The following is a 16,982-nucleotide window of genomic DNA, read 5'->3' as shown; positions in this document are numbered from 1 at the left end:
TTATGACCAAGAGTAGCCTAGATAATGAATGCTTTTTATTTAGCCCCAACAATTATCTGAGAATAAGTGGAGTGCGGTAAAATGCCGTTTTAAGCTACGACCTACATTTAGACCTTTGCATCATATGCCTTCGTGATTATCAAAAACGTGTGCCATGTTACTTTTATTAATATTAACAAAATTTTCTAAAGGAAAGATTACAATTTTCATTAAAGTAGTTGAAAAACTTCGTTCCATCAAATTTATTAAAAAGTATTTTTCTTTAAACAACCTATACATAGTTTTAACATTATAGTGGCAGCTAGGTAGCATATAGGCTTTCCAATATGGTGACATTCCTTAGTTGGAAATCTTTCAATGTAATGTCTTCTAAAATTTTTGGTTTCTTCAGGTAATACTTGTTTTATATGACGTTTTTTTTATCCACGGGGTTTTTCCTAAACATTAGCAAAACTCGCTAACTTTCAATTCGTTTTTTGTAACAGCATGTAAACTTAAAAAAGTTGTAAAAACCACCTGCATTTGATTAGAACCCACCATAAAGTGATACTTAAAGGAAGCAATGTTTTTAATATATTCACTTAATCCTTTTTATTAATAGTCTCAAGTTGCCTGTTCCTTTTGCAGATTGAAAAACAGTTACTGCTTTTACACTGCGTTTTATTACAAATTTCAACCTGTTGTTAATAGATTCTTTACCTTTTATTCTGGCAACCTTTATAATATTTTTCTTCAGAAGTCTTGAATTTGTTTTTCTTTTTTCTTTTGGCTTTTTATCAAGAAACTTTCATCCGAATTTATTTTCATCTTTCACACATGTATTGTATAACGTTAGACTAAAAACATAAAATACTTTAAGTTAATATACAAGTTAATTCCTATTTAGGTTAAGCTATACAGTACAGTATAATAATATGACTAAGAACACAAAACATAAAGTTAATTTCTATTTAGGATATGCAATACAGTACAACAAAATAAACAAAAACAACAACTGCCTCATATCATTTGTTGCGGTCAGTGAGTAGCTACGTTTGCAGACGACAAAAGAAGAATTTTTATAAGTCAGTGACTCAACTCCTTCTTGCATGAACAGCTCTTCAATCGATTGCAGTTACTGTTATAACCAAGCTTCTGAAATGTCTAATTTTGTCATTATTAGTTGAAACCTATTCTTAAAACGTCGAAATCATTATTAGTTCAATTTTCAATGTGACTTATCTTCTTTTAGCATCACCCGATTTAAATGTGCTTTCATTTTTGAAGTAAACCTGACAAAAACAGAAGAACAAAACATTCGAAAAATATATACTGGTCTTTTTTTATTTTATATAAAAACTCAGTTCAACATTCGTGATAAAATAATAACAACTTACCGATCTCCAGAAGTTTACATCATTATTGCGCCATTGTTTGACTCACTTCAGACACTTTCATTCCCACAATTAATTTAGATTTTTAGACTGGCAGGCTTTTAAACCTAAATAATTTAATTTTCTTTAAAAAGTTTGCACATAGTTTTATTAGTTTAGTTATAGCAAATCTGTTTTCCAAGCAAAACTACTTTAAACTTGATTCTGACATTGAAGTAAAAGAAGGCCTTCATTGACATTTTTTCTTTTGCTTCAGTTTCTATTCTTCTTCTTAATTTTTTTGTGCTTCAGAAACTTTCAATAATTGTAATACTATTTTCTTTTGTTCACTTTTTTGGATGTCATTATTAATAAAGAGATTAGACATATTTATAAGCAGTATTTTTTTTTTATAGTTCAAAGAGGAAAGTGTCCATATCAGTATTTGAAGATATTTTTTTGAGCTCTCTGATCATATTATTAAAATGTATTTTCATATTTTTATATACTTTAACAAGTTGTCTGCAAAAGTTTGTGTTGTTAACAAAAATTTTGCAGATAACACAAATTCAAATTGAACGCTTTGTGACGAATATTAATGTATATTATGAAAAAAATTCATTATACCATGGATTCTTGTGGGACACAATACATTGTGTTTAATAACTTTAATGATAGAAAACTTTATTAAATGCGAATTTCTTTCGGTTAGAGAGATTTGTATGCGATGGCATCCAAACTTTTTAACAAAATTTTTTTATCGTTGACAGCTCAAAATCTTTTGATAAATCAATCAAAACACCAAATGTAAGATTTATATTTTTGAAAGTTTCATTAAAGTTATTTAAAGAATACGATGTTTATCGACTTGTTGTTCTTAAAACGTAACTGATTTTTATAAAGTTATTTATAGTTAACTATATAATAAATATGAAAAACTTAATTCAGGATAAAAAGAAAGTGAAAATTAATATTTCAGAAAATATAATTCCTGAAGATACTTATCAAATTTTAGTCCAGGTAATTCAATGTTGGAATGCAAAGCAACAGCGAACAATTTTTAAAAATACTCTTGAAGAAAACATTCCCAAGTGATATACTTTATTCTCTCTTTATATATCTTAAACTATTTTTATGTATTTTCACCTTGTAAACACATTTACAGAGGGTGTTTAATAAAAACAAAAAATAATAATAAAAATATATGCTTACACTCTGTTATACATTTTATTATTTAAAAAAAAACGGAGAAACAGGTATAGTTACATTTGCGATTTCATTAGTATAATTAATAATCTTGTTTATAACTTTTATTGCAAAAGAGTATATTAATTATCATTAAATTATTTTTTCCAACATCTTTGTGAGTACTTGAAAACTTGCTGAGAGGTTCAAACTACTTTTCTCTTTAATGTGATTACTTTTGTTTTTTTCCAAGACTCGTTTTTAGTTATGTTTGTGCTGTCTAAAATTTAGATGTCTGTTGGTTTATATATTTATTTATATAAATTTTAAGGAGAATTTAAAACAGATTTTTGTTGTTTTCGTAAGTCACACAATTGATAATTAGCGTAAAAAGTATTATAGGTGAGGTTTATGACATGATTAAAGATAATACAATTTTAATTCTTAGTGTAAATATTGGTCTTTGAAGTGTTTCATGGCACCATTGTTACGATTATTATTGCTTAAACAGATTTTTATTAAAGAGTTGTTTATAAACTAATTATTGAACATGTTATTTATTGACATTTAGTTAAACGAAAAGCGCTTGTAATTTTTTTTAATGTATAAATTGAATGTTTCTGGAATAGTTTGTTGCAGCCGTGGTCAAGAAGATTAGAAGAGCCTTTACAACGTCGAAGAATGTTGATTCAAGATTTTAGATTCAAATATCTTAATTAAATCCAGTTCTGAAGGTTATGAATTAATTACATCTGATCACATTAGTGCTGAAGGTTTTTGTTTATTTTATCATTATTCTTAGTCGGAATAAATTCTCCAAAACGGAGACATTTGTTCGGTAAAATTTGAGATCAAACGAATAATGGAGAAGCAGCTAACTTTTTTTAATGAGACTTAAAAATAATTTTTGTCGTAGATAACTTAACTGATTTCTAAAATCTATTTATCCAAACTTCATTAAATATTTTTTTAATTAAATGTTGCAAAACCAATATTGTTTATTAGATACCTAATTAGTATATAAGATGTTTTAAGTAAAATAGATATAGTAAAAAGAAAATCTTACAGTACACGTTTTTGATTTCACTTTACGAAATGATTGAATCTTCGCAAACAGACTTGTTAGGTGAACAAAGACAACAAAAAAAAGTAATAGTACGTACTTTATCAGCAGTTTTAGTTGCATCGACATTATTTGTACTTTTCGGCAATGGTTTGCTATTCGTGCATAAGAATAATGCAAATTTTCAACATTCGCGTTTTACAAGTGCGTTTGTTGGAAGCTTGCTTTCGGGAAAATTTATTGACATAATTGGAAGAAAGTTTACTATATTTCTGGCATTAGTATTTTATCTTCTTAGTTATATATTTGCGCTTCTTAGTTGGCAAATGTCAATTTTTTTAAAAGATACCTCCACAATATTTTGTTATATCGGAGCCATATACTATGGAATCGGGGTTGGAATGACTTCCCTTGTGGTCCCTATATATATTGCTGAGATATCATCTCCATACTTACGCGGGCTAATGGGAGTAATGTGTAATAACGCTTTAATTTTTGGAGCAAGTTTATTGTTAGTTATTGAATTCAAACTTTCGAGTCATTTATATTTTAATGATATTATTGGAATTTTGTTTTGTTTATTAGGCTTTTTATTGATTCTTATGCCGGAAACGCCAAGATGGCTTTTAACACAAAATCGCCGGGATGAAGCGCTTAAAAACTTATTTTGGCTAAGCGGAGAATTGCATGATGCAGAAGATCAATGTGTTGACATTCAAATAAGTGTACAACATCAGCAGATAATATCTGTTAATGATTATCGTTCACTGGGATTGTTTCGACCTCTTTTTATAGGAAGTTTGTTGTGTTTTGTTCAGCAATTCATTTATCACCAATATTCTTTTAATTTTCAAAAATTGTTAGAAGCAAAAGTAGTTGCATTGCCACTCTTTTTGCTGTTGCAGACTCTACTTGCACTACTTGGATGCATTTTAGTACATGCATTCCGCAGAAGACCCCTACTTATTTCTGGAAGCGCTTTTTTATTTCTGTATAGCATTATTATTGCAGTTTATTACCAGATAAAGCATAGTTTTAATGGCTCTACACTATACACTACAGTATTTTATGGTATTGTTTTCACTTTATCATGGGGACCGTTACCTTGGATAATTTTCTCAGAAATATTTCCCCCACGCGCTAGAGGAACTTTTGGTAGCATTGCTATATCTGCCTATTGGTTGTTAAACAACGTAAGGTACTTGATTACTGATTGGTTGATAGAAAATGAAAAGTATTCGTTTTGGCTCTTATCTGGCATTTATTTAATAAGTATTCCGTTAATTTATTTTATTGTACCTGAAACTAAAGGCAAAACATTAGAGGAAATTGAACATTATTACATTATGCACCGAACGTTTCGTAACTATTTGTTTTAAGTTACTATGAAAATATTGTATAAAAATATTCTAAAAGCTTTGCATAATGAGAGTTGTTTTATGAAGTTTCGCATTCTATAAAATTGCCAAACAAAAAGGAATAACTGTTTTAGCAATTTATTGTTTATTTTTTTCCATTTAATAATATATACAGTTTCAAAGCATATAAATAAAAATAAATATTGGCAGGGCAAGAAGAAGACTTATTTAGCCTTTTCACCGAGCCCAATTCTCACGTATTTACAAAAACCGTAATATTTAAATATCTATAGTTAACAAACTATTTATTAAAAAAAATATAAAAGTAAAATAAATAACAATTGGTTGCTATTTTATAAAAATATTAAAGAATCGAAATTTAAGGAAAGAGTAAGATCAAGTGAATAAGAAAAAATAAATAAGATATTATCATTTGCTTAAAACTTAAAAATTTAAACTAAGATTTAAAAAAAAAAGTAAATAAATTAATATACACCATAGAAATAACATAAATAAATATACTTCATAAAAATAACGTAAATAAATTAGAAAACACCATAGAGGTAATACCATAGTTAAGGTAATGAAAAAAAAATGTTAATACACTCAGTGACATAATTTTTGTATTAGTTATTTTTTTGTATTTGAGTTTCAATTTTAAAAAATATTTAAGATTGGATATATTAAAATCCATAAGTAAGAATGTCTGTTTTAATTCATTTTTAAACTGCTCTATACTAGTTTTATGTATATTTACAATCTTAGGAAACATTTTCCACAAGTAAGGTCCATGATAAAGAACTGAATATGAAGTTAGTTTTGAATTATATTTTGGGACAACAAAGTTGTTATTTAAAAATTTTGTTGAATATTTATGAAATATTTTGTCAAAATAGGATTGAAATATTTTAGGAGATAATTCTATATTTGTTTTATAGATGAACATTAAAACTTGGTGTATGTTGATTTTATAAATATTTAATGCTTCAAGTATATGCAGAAGATCTCACAAGGTATAGTTCTACCAGCTCACAAAACTGTTCTGCAATTTTGTTTTTGTTTACAGTACAATTTTTTAAATTTGTATGGTTTGTACTGGCCCATGCAATATTGCAATAAATTAAATAACAATGAATAAAAGAGAAATATAAACTTTTTAAAGAATTATTGTTTAAAAATGATTTAGTCTTATATATCATTGCTAAATTTTTTGATATTTTATTTTCAATACTTTTTATATATAAACTCCAACGAAAATGTTTATTTAAGATTACGCCTGGAAAGTTTACTAAGTTTTCTCTTTTAATGTTAGTGCTATTGATTATTAGATTAGGCAATTTGATGGGAATATTTTTCAATTTATTCACTTTGTGGAACAAAATAAACTTGGTTTTATCCACATTTAGACAAAGTTTATTACTTATAAACCACTTATTAACTTTCGATAATTGTTCGTTTGTTGTTTCAAATAGTTTATTAATATCTCTGTGGGAATAAAAAAGATTGGAGTCATCTGCAAAAAGAATAAAATTTAATAGGCCTGTTGCTAAACTTAAATGTACACTAGGAACAACAGCGGTCCTAAAATCGAGCCCTGGGGAACCCCATAAGTTACGGCAGACGGGAATGTTCGTTTTTGTTCATACACTATAAATTATTTTCGATTGGTCAAATAATTTTTTAACCAAAGTAAATTGTTATTTTTTACTCCATAGTGTTCAAGTTTTTTAGTAGTATATTATGATTAACGGTATCGAAAGCATTTGACAGATCAATGAAAACTCCTAAGATAAAGTAGTTACTACTGAATGCACTTGATTTATGATTGACTAGTTCAACCACTGTATGTTTCGTTGAATCTTTTTTTGAAACCAAATTGTTTTGAATACAACATGTTGTTTCTGATTAGTGATTAAAAAGACAATTTCTCATTATTCTCTCGAGTAATTTTGAAAAACAAGGTAATATAGGCCTATAATTAGAGATATTTGAGTCATCTCTAGACTTAAATATTGGCGTGATTCGTGCAATTTTTAGCTTTTCAGGGACAATACCTGTTCTATATAAAAGATTAAATATTTGTGAAATAACGAGGGTTCCATTATATTATATACTGATTTTACAACATTAACGTTAATTTTATCAAATCCAGCACTTATGTTAGTTTTAAGGTAAAAAAAAACGGTTTGCAGTTCAATTTGTTTTAAAATAGTTTCATCCATAACGTTATTGTAATTTTTTAAATAAGATTCAAATGGTGTTGAATTCATAGGAATTTTTAATGTCAAAATTGTACCAGCATTAATAAATAAGCTGTTTAGTTTTTCAGCAATAATTGATTTATCATAAATTTTGTATTTATCAATTGTTATTTTTTTTTGGCAGAATGTTTCTTGCATAATTATTTTTTCCGATTATTTCTATAATTACACTCCATTTTTTGTTAGTGTTTCCGGTGGCTTTACTTTATACTTTTGCATAAGAAAGCTTTTATGAGTTTGTTTTTGTTTTTTCAAATATATTTTTATAATTTTCATATGTTATTTCGTTTTTATAAGTTTTTTTTTCAAGTACTTATCATATAACTTTTGCTTTCTTTTTGAAGATTATAGTGAACCGTTAGATATCCATGGAGTTAAAACAGTTTTGGTTTTTACAATAATTTTTATTTCGGGAATTGCTTGATTATATTGCTTGCAAAATTGATTTAAAAATGGATCATATGCGTTGTTAACGTCATGTTGTATCTTAAAAGATTTTGAAATTGTTTTACCGAGTTTTTATTGATCTTTTGCCTACATATAATTGATTGAGAAGGAATACTGTTAACTTTTTAATGTAAACATAATGGATTGAGAAAAAATACTGTTAACTTTTTAGTATAAATATAATGGATTGAGAAGGAATGTGAAGAAAAAAATTTGTTAAATAATTTATTGTTAGTAACTAGTAAAATAACTATAGAACTTAAGCAGCCATTATTGTTGGGCCGACAGCATTTTGCGTTTGTTGACCAAGCTGAATTGGATTTACAGTTGCAACTGCATTTGATTCGCAGTTGGGCCAACAGCATTTCACTTTAGTTGGCCGAACTTCATTAGATTTGCAATTGGGCCAGCTGCACTTTGCATTAGTTGGCGAAACTGCATTGGATTTGCAGTTGTACCAATTACATTTTGCAATAATTGAAGCAATTGTATTGAAATTTGAAGTTAGACCAACTTTACTTTGTATTAATTGGCCCAACTGCATTGAAGTTGCAGTTGGTCTAACAGCATTTTGTTTTAGTTGGCGCAACTGTATTGAATTTACACGCAAATGGTTTCTTTAAATAAATTCAAAAATAAATGTTTCTATCAATTGTTTTTAAATCAAAAATGAAATGGATTTCTACCTAACATATTTTTCTTTATAAAAAATTAAATTTCATTATTATATCATAAAAATTTGCGTCACAGATAAATTCATGCGTAAAAATAATATCTTAAAAACGCACGAAATTTAATAGCGTTTTAATTAGATAAGAGCCGCTAATTACTGCATATATGAGTTTACGCTAATTATATGGGTTACAAAATTTTCGGAAATTTTGGAAATTTTCAAAAAAAAGATAAATTATTTTATAATTAATAGGTAAAACTTTTAACTGTAAAATATTGTGAAGCAGATCATACAAAGTTTGAAAAAGCCTCCTTTGAAAAACACTTTTTTTGACATTTTTTTGAGTTTTTTTATTACAACTATAAGTAGTTTCTACGATCATATGTTTTCAAAGTTTTTTTCCTGTTATTTGCTATGCATATTGATGTTCATTGCTGTATTTGTCAATATTTGTTAAATTGACCGACAAATTACTGAAAACTGTAAAATTGCATATAAAAAGATTTGATATAAATATTTGCAGTATTTTACAATTTTGTCTTGATTTTAAAGACGTTATTGATTTATGAAAGGCAAAAGGTATGGAAAATTTTTTTTCCTAAATTAAACTATTTAAAAATAAAGTTAGCAATAAAAATAAACAACTAATGATTTGGAAATCTTAAGTCCACCGCTAAGTTTAAATAAGTGCGTTTAAGCCGTAAGTGGAGCATTTCAAAGTAATAGTCGATCAAAAGTCTTTTACAAAAATTTTGTAAAAGTATACTATTAACTATAGATCATGAAAGATTTATAAAGGTACATCACTAAACAACAATTTTAGTGTTGCCCACTCCCCCTTCCAGGTATAAAAAAAGTTTAAACTCGGACTTCGCGTGAGCTCATAGTATTTGTTTTTTACGCTTCCTGTCAAACACAACTTTTAAAAGTATTATTTAAGCTTTTATGCTGTAAAACCTTTAATAAATCACGATGAACGTTGAATAAGAAGGTATGTACATACAAAATAAATGTATAGTTTCTTCATTTTACTTAACAAAGTGAGATTTTTTTAAATATATATTCGAGACTAAAATTGTTAGATTTTTTTTTGTAAATACAATTTTCAAAATTGTTTTCGTATATGAATTAAGCCGAATTTTATTCTAGTTATTCTAGTTAGCATTTTTAAAATAAAATGTTCTACATAAATCTTCCATTTTTAAAAATTTTATTTTGATTAAATAATACGACAAAAACGTTGTCTTTTGAATAAAAACTTATTTCATTTTTTTCAGAATCCCAACTAATGGTGAAAGAGATGACTAGAAAAGAACTCTACGATGTTATGAAACAATGCCCAAAGAAAAAAATTGATGACAAGTTTGTGTTTTTAGAAGATCATCTCAAAATTATTACAAAATGTACTGAAAATGAACAAAGTTCATTAAAAAACGCCTTAAATACTTTCAAGTTTCATTTTAAACAAAAATGGATAGCTGCTAACTACATATAAGAACGTTTTTTGAAGCACAATGACTATAGCTCAATGCTATTATAAGTTTACCCACCTGTATAATAAAAAGGCCTGGTCTACCATCAAAAGATTTTAAGTTGTTGAGTTCGCCAAGCAAGAGACGTAGAACAAAAGCTTTGAGAGACTTTATCTCATGCACAACTAACCTGTGCTGCCCAAATGAGTCAGCGTGATGCAAGACATTGTGATGCGTCTAGAATAATGAAAGATATTAGCTGCTCACCGGAAAAGGCAAACAAATATAGAGAAAACTTCAATTCCATTCAGACGAATGTTATAAAAAAACACACATCATCGGAAGCCTTATCAATTTCTGTGGAAGCCAATATGACAAGGAGACAATATGAAATAATTCATGCAGCTAATAAAAATATTTATCCTTGTTATTCGCTTTTGAAAGAATCAAAAAAAAACAATGTATCCTCCACAAGAGTCAATGAGAGTTTCAGAAAAATGTTGTGAAATTAAACTACAAGATATTCTAGACCACACAACTAGACGCTTGTGTGAATATTAAGATGAAGTTTTGGAAATCTTAAACGAAGAAGAAAGAAGCAATTTAGAAATGTTATCAAAATGGGGTTGTGATGGCTCACAGCAGCAAACATTTAAACAAAAATTCCAAAAAGTACAGATAGTGACTCTAACATTTTTCAAAGTTCATTTGTGCCTCTACGGCTTATATGTCATATTGGTAGCCAGAAGATTATTTGGCAAAACCCTGTGCCCTCTGCTACAAGATATTGTCGCCCAATTCGAATTCGTTTTATCCATGAAACTAAAGACATAACAAATGAAGAAATCTGCTATGTAGAAGATCAAATAAAAAACTTAAAAAAAACTGAAATATCGAAGTTTTTAGGTGGTATTATACATATAAAGCATACCTTGGCATTTACAATGGTTGATGCAAAAGTATGCAATGCTGCAACCAACACGACATCTATTATGAGGTGCTATATATGTGGACTAACATCAAAAGACTTTAATAATTTAACCATAAAAAAAATAGGTAATCCAGATGCCCTTAAATTTGGTTTATTGATATTGCATACAAGGATTACGTTTTTCGAATCTTTACTACATTTATCATACCACATTCCCATAAAAAAATGGCAAGCGAGAACACAAGATGATAAAATAATTGTAGCTGAAACAAAAAAAAAACATTCAAAAAAAATTCAAAGAGAAAATGGGGCTGCTGGTGGATATTCCAACTGCAGGTTTTGGGAATACTAATGATAGCAATACATCAAGAAGATTTTTCTCAGATCCTCAAACCTCATCCTGCATTACATGAGTTAACATTGGACTTATTAAAAATTGTAGTATCATTTTGGAAACCTTGTCAAGTGGATATAAAATAAATATCAAAAAATTTGAAAAGTTTGCAGAACTGACAGCAGAACTTTATGTTGAAATTTATGGATGGTATCCAATGACTCCTACAATGCACAAGATATTGAAACATGGTGCCACAATAATTGATCAAGCTATATTGCCTATTGGTCGATTATCGGAAGAGGCGGCTGAGGCTCGAAACAAGCACCGTGATTATAGACAGAATTTTTCGAGGAAATTTTCAAGAGAAATTTGTTATAGGGATATCATAAACAGACTTCTGATAAATTCCGATCCTTTGTTGAGCAGTGTCAGAAAGAGGCTCAAGAATAAAAGAAATGCTATTTCAAGTGAAGCATTAGAGTTCTTGCAACCAGAAACATTGAACAAACTACAACAATATGAAGAGGAGGCATCTAGCGAAAATGAATCAGACTAATGTTTATTTTTTGTCGTTTTTTAAGTATACTTTTTTATTTTATGTTGTTTTTACCTTTATAGTAGGGTTTATTTCACCTTTATAGTATGTGTATTTATATATTTCCTTTTGTTTAAATTGTTTGTATTTGCATCACTTTTTTTAAACATTTTTACTCTTAAGGCATTTAATGTTTTAATTGAAGTTTAACAGTTTATATTGTTGTTTAGTTTTTTTTTTAATTTTTTTTTTAAACTTCTTTTTGTATGGTTTATATGCAAAAGTGTGTTTTGAGTAAAAAAAAACCTGCACAATTATTTTAAATATTATATTATGATTTCAAACTGCTTTTAATTGTTTATCTAATTGTTAAAAGCCATAAAATAATGTTGATCAACTTTTTACCATAAATACTCCACTGTGCGTAGCTCAGCGGTTGCCGTGCTTGCCTCGGAAACTAGAGATCCGTTGTTCAACGCCACCTCTGGGCAAGTTTTACAACATCGGTAAGGAAGGGAGCGTAAATTTCCTTTCAAATGTGCTTCCGCAGTGTTCAGTGATAAGACCGTAAAGACGTCTTTGGACACCAAAAATAAAATTAAAAAAGTCTTACTCGCTACAACGTTGCTATGATACTTTTGACCGTAAAGTCTATTAATAGTGCAGATGCACTGACAATAAGCCATCGAATATTGCTATTACCAGTGCGCCAATCATATTGCGATAATTTTATCACACGGATATTTTAAACACGTGACTATTCCGTTCTGCTTATGTTTTTTTTTGAATTGAATTCTGAATTTATGTTATACGTTTAAGTTGTACAAATAAGTTGGTTTCTATAAGAGTAATAATTACACAGATAAATATATTTTTGATTTGATTTGATTATTAATATTATTATTAAAATGTGTTATTTATAATGATATAGAGAGTAGATATATTATGAAATATGTAGTTGTAAATCTTTGTTAAATTTGTAAATGTCTTTCAATGATCACAATTTAAAATATAAAAAACTGTGCAAAAGTTTTTAAATTTCTTCATTAAATTTTCAAAAACTCGACTATTTATTTATATTTTTAAGATATCTAAGAAAAAAATAAAATATACTAAATTGCAAGAGTCTGATTTAACTGGATCCAAGTATTTTATGGTGATCATTATTCTGCATATTGCAAGTTATGTCAGAAAATCTTCTTTAAAGTCAGTGGAAATAGAGCAAAGACACTAAGTAGTAATGTAATTATCAAACTTTATATGTCTTTGTTTAAAGAAAGTAAGGACAATAAAGATAAAGGTAGATATTTTGCTAACAGCTTTAATGGTTTATTACACAGTTAAGAAAGAGGTTTTAAAAAGCTGAAACCTTCATGGTTTTAATTATGTTGAATCTAATAATTCTTTTGACTTGATCAATCAAGATGTTTTCATATTCAAAAATTGCCAAAGGACTCAAACAAAGCAAAACAAAGTCCTAATGCACCATTCAGTCTGGAATGTTTTTATTAGTGATGTGCGAAACTAAGATTTCAAGTTCGAAACGATTCGAAACGATTCGAAACGAAACTAAGCCACTTTCGTTCGAATTAGATTCGATTCGAAAGTACGCTGCACTGATATTGAAATTTGGTATTTAAATAGTAATAATTTATAGTGTGTGACAGAACACAGAACAGAAATGAAACACCATACATTTTATATTTAATAACCAATCATATTGCAGTTTTATAATGTAAACAAAATACTAAGCAACACAGACTAGTCTCTAGAGTCAAATAAAAGTGAATGAAATCAAATGAGACTAGTATCATACAATACAATTACAATGTGTAATAATTCAAGTTAAAAAAAATCAAGTCAAGTACTTGCAATGCAGTGCATAGAATAAAGACTAGGACTAGTACAGTTATAGTTTAACAGATAATACAATACAAGTAGAAGTACAATGCTATAATGAATGCAAATGCTATACAGTTATGTAAAGTAGTAGTACATGCATAGGCAATTGTTCCAGAAAGTCCGAGACCTTAATCTACAGTGTACTATACTGTCTGTGGCTGGCAGGGCAGTCTTGCTTCGGTACGCTACTGCTATGTGCTATACTACAAATTTTCGTGAATAAAAGTTAGTTCAGCCACATGCTCAGAGAGTAGATTACATCGCCTTCTTGTAACAATGTTACCAGACGCCGAGTTCAATCTCTCCGAATTTACAGAAGTTGCTGGAATAGCCAATAGTGCCCTTGCTATTCTTAAGAGTTTCGGCAGACGGTGATGATTAACTTTCCACCAATCAAGTACATTGGCGTTCCTTCCAATAGAAGGTTCAATCATATACATTCTGACCTCTTCTTGCACAGAAGCTGCATCATCAACTGGCAGCATCCTATTCGCAGTTGCTGTTGTAAGCATGCTGTCGAAGTCATCCCATTAACTACTTGGCTTGGAGGCTGCAGCTGATGTCCGACCAGGACCTGAACCAGGACCAGCACTCCCAAAAGCAGGAGCGGGAGCACCAGCACTAGCAGATGTTCCTACAAAGTATTATATAATATAAATAGATGCAAAACTAAAATAGCAAACAGAAATGAAAACCTATGCATTATTGTTTTATTATTCATCAGTAATTAAATTAAACCACAATGCAGTAAATCTGAAAGTTAAATCTGAACTGCAGGCCATTACCATTACCATCAAGTCTTAATCTGTATTAATCACGTAACATAAAACGTAATAGTTTTGGAATTGTACCTTGAATTAAGTTCGTGTCATGATCGCTCAAAGCACAATGTCCACTTTCACCAACACCAGTACCGCCACGATATCGGAATTCCTTAGAGTACTGATGAAGACTGTCTACAACAGTAGCTTGCTGTTGTTCAGAAGAAGAAGATGGATTTGTAGCGTGGATCAAGAAATGTACATGCTGCATCAGGCAAAGCTGATATGAATTGCGGAAAACGTCGGTATAGTTTTAACTTTAATTTTTGAGCAATAAGTACACAACACCACAAACCTTATGTGAAGGATCATTGATGATTCGCTGCAATTGCTGATTTAAACCATGCAAAGCCGGAATTTTCATATTCAACGTTGGGTAGTTCTTGCCACACAATTCTTTACTTGCTTGTTCAAATGGAGCAAGAATTGTGTGATAGCCTTCAGCAAGCTTCCAGTCTGCATTAGTCAAGTTATCAATTTTTTCACTTATTGCTAGCTCTGCAGATATAGCATCTTTTTCTTCGCATAATCTCTTCAGCATAAAGTAATCCGAGTTCCACCTGGTAGCAATATTGATTATCAGTTCTCGTTCTACCTTTCCTAATCGCTTTTGCTCTCTGTGCAAATACTGTGTAGCCTGGCAGCTATGGTGCTATGGTCCAGTTGGACACTGAACAGGTAACTTGCATGTTCCTATTTTGCAAATGCCTATAATTCTATTACCATTCGTTTTTTGTCTACTAAAAAATTCCCAGACAATACTTCGACAATTACCATCGTTACCATCCGCCATTGTGGAACTGTATAACTTTTTTCTTTCACTTTTAAACGATAAAATTCGATTAACTTTGGATTCGCTTTGAATTAAAGATACTATACTTCGAAAATTCGAATTGTTCGAAACTAAAACAAAAGTTCGATTCGAACTAAAACTAAAAGTCAGTTTCGAATTCGCATTCGAAGTTTCGAATCTCGCACATCACTAGTTGTTATATTAAAGTTGTTGTTATAGGACTTGAACTAAACTCTTCAAGTTTAAGTTTAACGGTTCTAGAATGCAACAATTTATTAAACGCAATAGGTATGTACAATATTGATCTAAAAAATTAGCTGCATTAAAGTTGCATTCTGTGGATTTATCATAGTATGTTTTTTTTTTTTGCTGAAAAGTTGTAAGAACATTTCCTTGAGTTTCTCGTGAAAGTTAAGCTTAATATAAAATTTATGCATACCATACATATCAGTGTGGATGGTTCTAATATAAATGCTTAGTTTGATAGACTTTAATTGAAGAATTTAATAGATAAATTTAATGAAGATTTTCTTAAGAATTGTAAACAATCACATATCATCAAAGCAAAAAAATGATCCAGTTATTCCAATTACTAGAGAAATATTAAAATCTGTAACATCATCTAGAATGTGATATTAAGTTGCGTTTTAAAGTCCCAAAAAAGTAAAAGCATTATCAACTGTAAATTCAAAAGGAAACGTTGAAATTGATGGCATGTAAAATAAGAAACTAACTCAAGCAACAGCCGATGATTTAATGAAAACAAGAAGAACTTGATAGTTTAGAAAATCCTTTACGTTTAAAAAGAGACTTTTATTTATATTTTAAAAAATTTTTTGTAAAACTTTATTTCTGCTTATATAGTTTCATAAAAGAGTATGATTCCATTAAAAAGTTCAATTATATGTAGTTATTTTTATTTTGCAATATTAACTAGTGTTGTAATTGAATTTGATTAAATCAACTAAAAGTCACTTATAATCAAAACTGTAATTAAGTGACTTAACTAAAATAAAAGAAAATAGTTGACTTTGAAAATATTGAGAGTCAATCAATTATGGATTTCCTACTAATAGACTAAAAGTCGATTTAGTTGCTTAATCATGGCATTCTTATTTCTAAATTCGATATAAAATTTCTGACTAAAGTCTGATTTCAAAAATGTATTGATCAACTTTGGTCAACTTTAGAAAGTATATAAGTCAGTTAAAAAATATTTTGATTAAAAATTTTTTCTTTTTTAATAAAGAAGATAACAAAAAAAATTTAACATTATACCACTGATAGTACCCTTTTTTATACTATATTGTAACTGTGAAGCTGAACGCTTGATTAGAACCATGTTTTTTTTGGAAAGAGAATTTCACAGCTAAAATACTAAAAGTAAAAAATTGTAGGAAAAAATATTTATCCCCCAAAAAATTTAAACATGTTCTCATCGTCCAAATAGCACAATATCAATTCGAGACACCCTTCATATAAGGATAAACACTTCTTCAAAATTTCAATTAATTTGGATAAGTATTTTACAGTCCCTTGCCACAATATTGTGATCACCTCAGTTTTTCCACATATTATGTTTTCAAAGTAATTTTAAGGTGAGTACATTATTATTACTAACTTATTATACAATACTGACATCTATGGAATAAAATAGAAAAGAAAATTTCTTTATAATCATGACCAAATTAGGTGTGTTTTAAATCAACAATGTGAATTTTTGTCAATTTAAAAAAAAACGTGGTTGATTTTTTTTTGAGTAAAAAAAGTTTTATTATTTTAATACATTTTATAAATTCACTATAAATAGCAAGAATTATCATATCGTACCATTTTATTAATATTTTTAGTG

The 16,982-nt window shown here is 28.7% G+C and overlaps 1 protein-coding gene across 1 annotated transcript; it reads left to right on the top strand.

Annotated features, from left to right (window-relative positions):
* Positions 1-3,108: 3,108 nt before the first annotated feature.
* LOC136073336 (uncharacterized) lies at positions 3,109-5,015 on the top strand. The gene has a single exon (XM_065818464.1). It carries the CDS (start codon positions 3,633-3,635, stop codon positions 4,977-4,979), a length of 1,347 nt encoding a protein of 448 aa, XP_065674536.1. The 5' UTR covers positions 3,109-3,632; the 3' UTR covers positions 4,980-5,015.
* The last annotated feature ends 11,967 nt before the right edge of the window (positions 5,016-16,982 follow it).

The sequence above is a fragment of the Hydra vulgaris genome, chromosome 14, assembly GCF_038396675.1.
Source record: "Hydra vulgaris chromosome 14, alternate assembly HydraT2T_AEP".
Lineage (NCBI taxonomy): Eukaryota > Metazoa > Cnidaria > Hydrozoa > Anthoathecata > Hydridae > Hydra > Hydra vulgaris.
The sequence above is the reverse complement of the archived record's forward strand: the minus strand, read 5'-3'. Positions and strand labels throughout refer to the sequence as shown.

Bases quoted from the DNA above. Each gene is read 5' to 3' on its own strand.
- LOC136073336 (XM_065818464.1), top strand. From the start codon at position 3,633: ATGATTGAATCTTCGCAAACAGACTTGTTAGGTGAACAAAGACAACAA.